This window comes from Centruroides vittatus, unplaced genomic scaffold, assembly GCF_030686945.1.
Source record: "Centruroides vittatus isolate TY-2023 unplaced genomic scaffold, ASM3068694v2 contig_3066, whole genome shotgun sequence".
Taxonomy (NCBI): domain Eukaryota; kingdom Metazoa; phylum Arthropoda; class Arachnida; order Scorpiones; family Buthidae; genus Centruroides; species Centruroides vittatus.
The window spans coordinates 285,396-295,588 of record NW_027121969.1 but is presented as its reverse complement, the minus strand read 5'-3'; the positions used below and the strand labels follow the sequence as shown (position 1 = coordinate 295,588).

The 10,193-nt window shown below is 39.5% G+C and overlaps 2 protein-coding genes across 2 annotated transcripts in view; one reads left to right on the top strand and one right to left on the bottom strand.

Moving 5' to 3' along the window:
- Positions 1–2,082: 2,082 nt before the first annotated feature.
- LOC136972930 (uncharacterized) lies at positions 2,083–2,682 on the bottom strand. The gene has a single exon (XM_067267589.1). It carries the CDS (start codon positions 2,680–2,682, stop codon positions 2,083–2,085), a length of 600 nt encoding a protein of 199 aa, XP_067123690.1.
- A 6,000-nt stretch (positions 2,683–8,682) lies between these two features.
- LOC136972932 (tudor domain-containing protein 15-like) overlaps positions 8,683–10,193 on the top strand; it is a 58,801-nt gene continuing 57,290 nt past the window's right edge. The window contains exon 1 of the mRNA XM_067267592.1: positions 8,683–8,721. The gene's annotated coding sequence lies outside the window, so the exon portion shown is untranslated. The remainder of the gene's footprint in view (positions 8,722–10,193) is intronic.

The following is a 10,193-nucleotide window of genomic DNA, read 5'->3' as shown; positions in this document are numbered from 1 at the left end:
CTCAATAGCATATAGCATAGCTGGTCTCACCACCACCCGATAAACTTTCCCTTTCAACCTAAGCGGCACCCTCTTATCACATAACACACCTGACATATCTCTCCAATTCCTCCAGCCAGCCTGAATCCTGCCTGTCACCTCCTTATCCACACTTCCATCCTCCGCCACAGTTGACCCCAGGTACTTAAAGGTATTGACTCTGCGAAATACGTCTCCCCTCAACTCCAGATCCCTCTCCCGGGCACCATCCACCTCCCCACTACACATATACACTGTTTTACTCCTACTCACCCTCAAGCCCCTCCCTTCCAACGTGCCCAACCACCTTTCCAATTTAACCCTCAGCTCCTCTTTAGTCTCGGCGCACAGAACGATATCATCTGCATACAACATGGTCCAAGGCGCCTCTTCTCTGACCCGTCCGTGATCACCTCCATCAGCATGTTAAACAAGAAGGGGCTCAGTGCTGACCCTTGATGTAAACCAACTCCCACCTTGAAGCACCGGGACACTCCAACACAGCTCCTAACCTTTGTGGCCACATCCCTATACAGTTCCTGTATCAATCTAACATACTTTTCAGGAACTAGCTTTTCCCTTAGACACCTCCAGAGTTCTTGTCTAGGCACCGTATCATAAGCTTTCTCCAGGTCAATGAATGCCATATGCAGCTGGGTTTGCTTCTCCCAATATTTTTCCAACATTTGCCGAAGGGCAAAAATGGCATCGACTGTTGACCGTCCTGGCATGAATCCAAACTGCTCTCCTGCAATGGTCACCTCTGCTCTCAACCTTCCGTCCAAAACCCTTTCCAAAATCTTCATCGTGTGGGACATCAACTTTATTCCTCTATAGTTTTTACAATCTTGAACATCCCCTTTTCCTTTGTAGATAGGTACAAGTATACTTTCTCTCCATTCGTTAGGTATTTCCTCCTGCTCAAAGACTTTTTTGAATAGGTCCCATAGCAGGTCAATGCCCTTCCTCCCCAATGACTTCCACACCTCTACAGGAATTCCATCCGGGCCCTCCGCTTTACCGTTCTTCATCCTCTTTAGGGCCCTTTCCACTTCTTCTCTGGTTACCATCTGTACCATGCCCATGTTTTGGCTTCCTTCCTCTCTGTTCTTTCTTTCATTCTCTGTATTCAAAAGTCCCTCAAAGTATGCCCTCCATCCTTCTCTTATATCGTTCTCCCTTCGAAGGACCGTCCCCGTCGTGTCCTTGATCTGCCTTACATGCGAAATGTCCTTCGTTGCCCTATTCCTGATTTTGGCTAAACGATATATTTTCTTCTGTCCTTCCCTTGTATCCAACTCCTCGTATAAATTCGCATATGCTCCTGCCTTTGCCTGTGCCACTACTCTCTTAGCTTCACGCTTTGCCGTTTTATACGCAAATCTATCTTCCTCAGTACGTGACCTGTCCCACTTCCGTTTTGCCTCCTTCTTTACCTGAACAACTTGTTGCACATTTTCATTCCACCACCAACCTTCCTTTTGCACCCTAATCTTTCCAGATGTTACACCAAGCACCTCCTCCGCACAGTTCCTGATAGCCTGGGCATTATATGCCCACCAGTCCTGCACCCCCTCCCATTCTTGCGAGATTTGTAGCAGCACCCTCTCCACATACTCCGCCCTCGCCCTCTCCTCCCTCAAACGAAACCACTTGATTTTCTTCATCTGTGTATTTCCACTTTTCCTATACATTCTTAACTTCATGTCTATGCACATCAACCGATGTTGCGCCGATACCTGATCTGTTGGTATAACCTTACAGTTTATCACCGTCGCAAGGTGCTCTCGTCTAGTAAGGATATAGTCAATCTGCGAACTATGAGGCCCACTGTTGAAAGTTATCAGATGACTTTCCTGCTTGGTGAAAAACGAATTCACAATCCCCAGATCAAAAGCCACAGCAAAACCCAATATACTCTCCCCCTCCTTGTTGGGTTCCCCAACCCCATGGCCTCCATGGATCCTTTCATAGCCCATGTTCCGCCCCCCTATGTGCCCATTGAAGTCGCCTCCCACAATTACTCTCTCCCCTCCTTCCAGTGTCCTCATTTCTTCATCCAATTCACCTCCAAAAACATTCTTTCTCCTCTGTTGCACATCCTACCTGGGGTGCGTACACACTAAACACCACAAGTAGATCATCTCCAAAACTCAGTTTCATTCGCATCATCCTATCACCTCTCCTGTACACCTCTAGTACCTCGCTCCTCCACTTGCCAGCCACCACTATTCCAACCCCATTTCTTCCATTCCTGTTTGCACTGCTATAAAACAATTTACATCCATCTCCAAGTTCCTTCGCCTTGTCTCCCCTCCACCTCGTTTCTTGCACGCACAGTACATCAATCCTCCTTCTCCGCATCATATCCACCACCTCCATTCCTCTTCCCGTCATACTTCCCACATTCAGTGTTCCCACTCTCAACACCTTTTCCTCATGTAGGGCTTGCTTCTTTAACCTCATCCGCCACTGGTGAGGTAGCCCTTGCCCACTTTTCGCAGCTTTAGGGCGATCTAGCTGCGCGTCGCCTACAGGGTACGCCCTAGTTCTCCTTCTATCACAGTTTCTGAGACTCATCATGTAGTTTTGGCAAGATGTTTTACGGCCGGATGCCCTTCCTGACGCCAACCCTCCTCCTTTATCCGGGCTTGGGACCGGCATGAGTAGTGGTAATATTACAAAGAATTCCCATAATTATCTCTGATGTATTTAAATTTAAATTTCCTCAAACTAATTCTATATATAAGTTAAATCAAATATGTCCTTTATTATGGATATAAAAGTTTATACTTTAATTCTAACAAATTTAGATATTTTTAAATTTTAGTGTGGTTCCTGGACATTTCGGAGCCTCGCATTTTGGCAAATGGCGTATTTTAAACTTACTTCATTAAATTTAAATTTTATAAAGAAAGATTTTAATATTTTTTTTAACATAAAGGCCTAAATCTGTTTATGTGTATGTGTGTGAGGCTGCCGGGGGAGGAAGACATTTTTAAAAAATAACGGTTATAAGTGAGATATCGTTATCGTCTCTATTGCCATCTGGACTGCCGAGCGGAAACAATCAACGACATTTTGGAACGGTTGAGTCAGATTGGGTTGTGAAACGGGTTGTATTGTTTGTAAACGAGACATCGATGCCTCGTTTACAATACAACCCGTTTATTAGACAATTAACTTACAATAAAAGTACTATTTTCACGAAGGGTTGAAGTCCTTGTAGATTTGGGCGCGTAGTCTTTGAAAGAAGAAGAGGAAAGTCCGGCGACGAAGGTTGTTTCCTATCGCTGACCGGATGTTGCATTCTGAGACCAGTTCTCGAGTAGAAACGATGTCCGGTGAATGCAGATCGAAATTTCCGAAGTTTCTCTCAACGAAGGGCTATAACTTTCGGAGGAACATCAGCAAGGGACGAAGATGGAACCTTGCGGGAAACCTCCCAGCGAGGAACATAGCCTCGCGGGTTGCCACGGCAAAGAACCGAGTTAAATATCTTGTGGTCTCGCAAATTGTTACTTTATTGGTTATCATCGGTCCTCGATTGGTCTTTCTCTGTTGCCAGGGGAAACTGGACCAGATTGGTTTCCGATAAAGACGATTGTTTATTAATACAATTCGACACCGTCTTTCGTTCAGTGTTGAACGAACCTTGTACTGTACCTTAACCAGCTAGGGCTGTGGAGTCGGGTCGGGAAAAATGTGTCGACTCCGGAATTTTAAATTTTATTGAGTTTTTTTATTTAAATGAAAAAAAATTTATTTTACATTTATTAATTTTTAAAAATTTTTTTGTATTTTGTTAAAATTCATTTACTTTAAATACAAAATGCAGCAATTAACCACTGGAGGGGGTGGACCCGAGTTAGTGTACTGAAAAAACGGTCATTGCCTGATATCGAATCAGTCATAATACAAATGACGAATAAGAGCATAGAAGGCGTATAAATAAGATTTTTAAGGCCAATAAACGGAAAAAAGGTGTCCCATAGACAGCATTGAAAGTTTGAAAAGTGGCGTTTTTGGAATTATTTATTGCTAAATTGTCTTGAAAACATGTTTATTTGTCTAAATAACGTCAAACAATTTCTCGTTACCAAATTAGAAGTAAAAAAAAACGATTAAAACAAGCGATTTTATAGCAACTGTTTACATAAGTCAAAGTGGTAGTCTGCGGGGGCGTGGCATTTCGCGGGAATTTTACCGACAATTGTTTTTACTGGTGGATCTAATAACAGACAAAGAAAGTAACCAATTACAGTGTAAAAGAAGTTAACTATCGATGTTATCTGGCAATATCCGCCTTTTTATCTCTAGTCGCTGTAGAGTTTCGGGGGGTGTACTTTTGAAAATACTGAAATATTTTTGGCCCGGGGTTTGTGACAAAGCATTTAATGATTGAAACAGTTAAAAACACATACAGGAATACGATTCAACGATTAGATAGCAACAGACTTGTTTACAGTTTGAAAAATAGACTTTTGAAGTTGACGATTTTTTCCCTGAAAAATTCGCGAAACGTAATACTTTTTTGTTTTCGTTATAAATAAACAAAAATGATATATTTTAAGTAGTATTGTTAATTAATACATCAGAAACACAATCCCACTAACGTCAAAAACGAAAAAATCGCGAAAAAATTTTGATTTTTACAGTAACAACTTTAGGCGCGCGGAGTGCAGGTGCACCCCGTGCAATCCCCCCGCGCGCTTAACGCAGGGTTAATTAACAGCCGGACTGTCGCCAAATTTGGGAGAGTAAGGAGGACATGGGAAAGAGATTCCGCGAAGAAAAAAGTAGTACCCAAATTCCCCGGTAGGGGTGGATTTGGCGCTGTTGTAGCCAAACAGCTAAAAATTTGTTGAAGGTTCACAGGGGACCGTTGCTGGTAGTTAGCAGCGCTTGGGGAGTGGCACGACAATTGGAAATGACGCCTTCGACGGTATGGCAAGTTCTGCGAAAAGTTCTAAAGTTCTATCCATACAAGATAAGCCACCTGCAAGAATTAAAACCAAACGACCATGCTACACGGTTGACATTTGCACTGACATTTCTTGCTGTTTCACTGCAACAGCGCCAAATTAACCCCTACCGGCGAATTTGGGTACTACTTTTTTCTTCGCAGAATCTCTTTCCCATGTCGTTCTTAGTCACTCTCCCAAATTTGGCGACAGTCCGGCTGTTAGATTGCTCTACAGATGTCTCTGAGTACCGTCAGTTTAAAAAAAACACCCTGTATGTAAATATATGCAATTCTTTATCTTAAAAACTAATCTTACTTGTTAATAAATCAATACACAAACACCAAACAGGATTTCTATATTAGAAAATGAAGATATTCTTTAAAAAAATTATTTATTGTAACACAGTAATCTCCACACAGTTTTGCCATGTGGTGGATCCGACTCGATCAGGGTGTGTATCCGGGGGTGAGAAATTTATTGGAGAGTGTGGGAGATAGGGACGAAAGTGGAGAGAGGAGAGAAGAAAAAAGTGGAAGGAGAAGAGAAGTAGTGTGGTGTGTGAAAGTGCGTAGTGAAATTCGTTTACTTATATGTACAGTACGTGTTGATTAATTAAAAAAAATTATTTAATGTTATAAAATTACGTGTTGATTGATAATACAGTAGAGAGTCGTTAATCGGAATCAATTGGGGACTGGAGTTGTTCAGATTAGTGATTTGTTCCGACTACCGATTATGTACGAAAAAATACATTAACCTGTCCGATGTTCAAATTTTTCTCCATTGCGTGTCGCTTTGTGTTGAATTTTTCTCCGTTGCGTGTCGCTTCGTGTTGAATTTTCGTCGATTTTAAGCCTAACGAAAATTTTTATAATAATAATCGAGGCTATCGTATCGTTAAAAATTATTTCTTCATTTTGTACAAACAAAATAAATATATTGAAGAATATAAAAACATGAAAATTATACTTTAGAAGTAAATCTAGTATCAAAAACGTTCGATTCAGCAGGACACAGTCCGACTGAAAATTGTTCCGATTACCGGCGTTCCGATTAACGACTCTCTACTGTATTACGACGTATATATACAGTATTATATGTCTTTTCTGGCTCCCGTTTGCCACATAGTGGGTCCGACTCGGTGGAGAGGAGGAGGTGTGTAAATCAGGGTGTGTATCCGGGTTAGTGGATACCGTTACAGACGTGACGCGACAATGGTTTATATATAAAGATAAAGAAGATAAAGTTAATTATATACGTTAACAAGTAATCGTTTATTTTACGGACACAACAGTCAGGCTGCCACCTTAACAGCTCGGCCATCCGGCTGTCAACTAAATGTCATATTGTCTACGGTTAGATGTTCTTTTTGGGATTTTCCCTTTTTATAAATTTAAAATAATTTAACTACAAAACACAAATACTACAAAGAAAACTACATATTTGAATTTAGATTGCTCTACAGATGTCTCTGAGTACCGTCAGTTTAAAAAAAACACCCTGTATATTAAGTGCATCAAACTTTTAAATATTACGTGCTTTAAACCTTAAAATAATATGCATCAAACTTTTAAAAATTAAACGCATTAAACTTTCATATATTGGTGAGGTTGAGGCCGAAGTTGTAAACGCGAAAACGTGTAAGTCGGACGTTCAGCGCCGCTTTCCTGTAATCCTAGAAGTTTGACAATCGTGTTTCGATAGTCAGTGGAATCATGCTCGACATTCCAAACGCCATTGTCAAACTTCTAGGCTTACAGGAAAGCGGCGCTCAACGTCCGACGTACACATTTTCGAGTTTAAAACTTCGACTTCAACCTCGCTATTATCATAAAATAATTTTCAGTTAATTGATTTTTTGGGCAACACTACAATAATATATTTTCTATTTTAAATAATTAAATCAAAGCTCTGATAAAATATATGTTTTAATAAATAAAATTGAATCTATTTTCAAACTGAATTTTTCTGTTATTAAAAAATACAATAAAATAAAATAAAGATTTACCGAAGAGAAAACAGAAAACTTGCTAAAAGAGAACCTCTTTTAGCAAGCCCATTATGTGTTCGGCTAGGCTCGTTAATGAGGAACGGGAGCCGATATATCCGGTCGAACCAACTTCCGAAAAATTCTTGGAAATTTTTCGACCAATGCTTAGGCACTGCCGGGATCTATCCCGGCAGTGCCTAAGCATTTATTTCATTAAATTTTACGCAGTTTATACATTTTATTATTCATAAAGTGACGAAGATTTGAAGGGATTGAGTTTTGTTGGACGTCTGAGAAAGGGGGGGATAGGAAACTTGGACAAACTGGGACAATGGGAAAAGGGAAAGGAAAAATTTCAAGAAAAATGCGTACATAATTGAAGGACAGCTCCTTAAAGGTCGAAGGGGTAGAGAGATAAAGGGGTGGTCTATCGTATCTCGAATAGGGTCGAACTTAATGACGATATTCCTCGTTAGACGGCCGGATGACCGAGCGGTCAAGGTGGCAGTTTACCGCTCTGGGGGGCCCGGGATCGAATCCGAACGGGTCGAATAATCCCCAGGAATTTTTCGGGGGTGGTCCGTTCGGATATGTCGGGCCTCGTCCTTCACCACCCGGTCGCCCCATTGTGGGCCTGGCCGAACCCATAATGGGCCTTCTAAAAGAGGCCCTCTTAGTGCCCACAGGGCGGAAAGAGTTAAAAAAAGAAAAAAGATATTCCTCGTTATTTACAAATTTTTATAAAATCTGTCTATTTACAATTTTTTTTTAATAAAATCCGTCTCTACTCTCGATATTAAACTTTTTGACATTAAAATAAAAAAAAATTAATAATAAAATATAATAACAGATAGCGCCACATACGCAATTTCAAATCTCGCCGGGAAAATTAAGCAACTCCTGGCTGGAATCTTTTCCAAGGGCGGCATAAACTTCGCTGCCAAAACGCGCCGGCCCCGTGCATCGGATATCATCATACCAGAAATTACAGACGGCCGCACAAACGTCCTCATCAATGGTGCAAGAATCAATTCACTGCTAACCAACCGATTTCTTTACACCCGCAAAATCGGCAACATCGACCCATGCAAATACTGTCCAAATAAAACAGACACCGCCTCCATAAGTGTTGGAAATTCGCCAGAATTAGGGGAAAAAACTCCTCTCCAAAAATAGCCTAACAAGAAATCGTCTCCACAAAATCAGCGAATGAATAAAATTAAATCCGATTCAATCCTACGTATGCCTACAAATTCCGACGATATTCTTTAATGAATGTAAAAAAAAACCTACAATCACTAAAAAACGCCAAATAGTATTTCCGATGCACACCACTACGGGGCGCCATAGCCTAGCAGCTCTTGCCAAACTAGAAGACGTGACGAGAGTGTAAGTTATTGCATTTGCTATTGCTTCGATAACAAACTTCGTTTTCAGCAGTAGCCTTTACATGAAAAAGGAAACTGTAGTCGAACGTACGATAAAAGGTATAAAGGAGAAAAAAATATAAAGTGTAACGCTACAGCGTTACACTTTATATTTTTATAACTTTAGCAAATACTGTATAACTTCAGGGGAGAATCGTGCCAGGTTGGGTTAGAACGTGCATCCCACTGTTTCCTTGCTGGAGTCAGAGACGACGCCGCCATCTTGGCACCAAGGGTTACAATAACTTTTTTTTTTATAACTCGGAAAATGTCGCGGGAAATTCTTCTCATTTCGGGAAATCCCGCAAATTTCTTAAAGGTTCACTTTTTTCTTATTTTGTGTTAAGGTTTTTGCAAATAGATAGTATAATTAATTAACTCATAAACTGTCAGAATACATTTGTATTAATTTTAAGCCTGCTTATTAGTTTAAATTTTTGCTCATTATGGCATGTCACAAATGGTCAATAATCATTATGTAGCTTATTTGTGGCAGGACTCTAAAAATTCTTTACTTGTCAGAACCTGTAATATCTGGAATAATTGTGTTTAAGTTGTCTTAATTTTTAACCATGCCCAGTAGCTTCAATAACTGCGTAATTCCAGGCTGTGCAAATTGGTCAAGGATACAAACAAGTATGAAGTCTGCAAGTGTGAAGTTTTACTTCACAAACCTGATTATTAAAGCCAAACAAACTGCCAAATTAATGAGTCATAAGCTTGATGTTTCTATTAAACCAGCTGAGGACGACAATCAAGAATACTAGAGAGCAAAAGAAGTACTACAATCTCAAACTAACTAGAAATTTTCCAGATTCCAGATGAAAAACACACAATACCTGTCTTCTCTTAAATGCATTAAACACGATTTCACTCACATCAATTGAATCGGAAAGGGCATTCTCGGTAGCAGGACTTTTCATTACTAAAATAAGAATCAGATTGAGTGATCAGAGTATTGACCAACTTTGACTTTTAAAATCTTAATACAAAATATTATTGTAAATTTTTATACGTTTTATTTAAAAAATGAAAATTACCTTTTAAGTTAGAAGTTTGATCTAAGTTCATTTTTTTTAAATTTTCAAAGCAATTTTTTTTTGTTGTTTGCAGTTTCCAGCAAACATTAATAAATTTTTTCTGTGAAAATTTCTACATAATTCAAAGGTAATTTTTAATATATATCTTACACAGCATTATTAATATGATTTTGGAGGTTGCAGAACATATTACTTTTTAAATTAAATTACTTTAAAAAATGAGAAAATAATTATATCATTTGATTTCAAGATATTTTGTATATCTTAAAAATAATTAATTTTATCCCAGGATTGCGGGAAATAATTCACTTTTTTTCCTGAAATCCCGGGACAAGCAAAAGACCAGGAAATGAGAAACCCTAGTCAGTACCGACCAGTTACTGTTTTAGAGGGTGTTAAGATCTTGATAATGATAAATTGTGATTTTCATTCAAGCAAATAAAATTCTCTGACAGTAGTAAAATAGTAGGGGATACTATAGATTACCACCTATGGAATTTCGAGTCTTTGAGTATATATCTGAACTCAGGAGACCGAGACGAGTTCAACGATACCCTACTTTTGGATTGGAGACGAAAAATAATAAAGTTATCATACTTTTTTCCAGCAATCGCACGATGATAGGGAGTCGCGTTGCTCTCTCCACTAAGTCAGCCGCTCTGTCGTGATCGGGAGTCGCGTCGCTTGCAGTTAAAATTGCTTTTAGTAGACGTTTTCCCCCTTTTTTTTACTTTGTTCAAGAACTACCGTG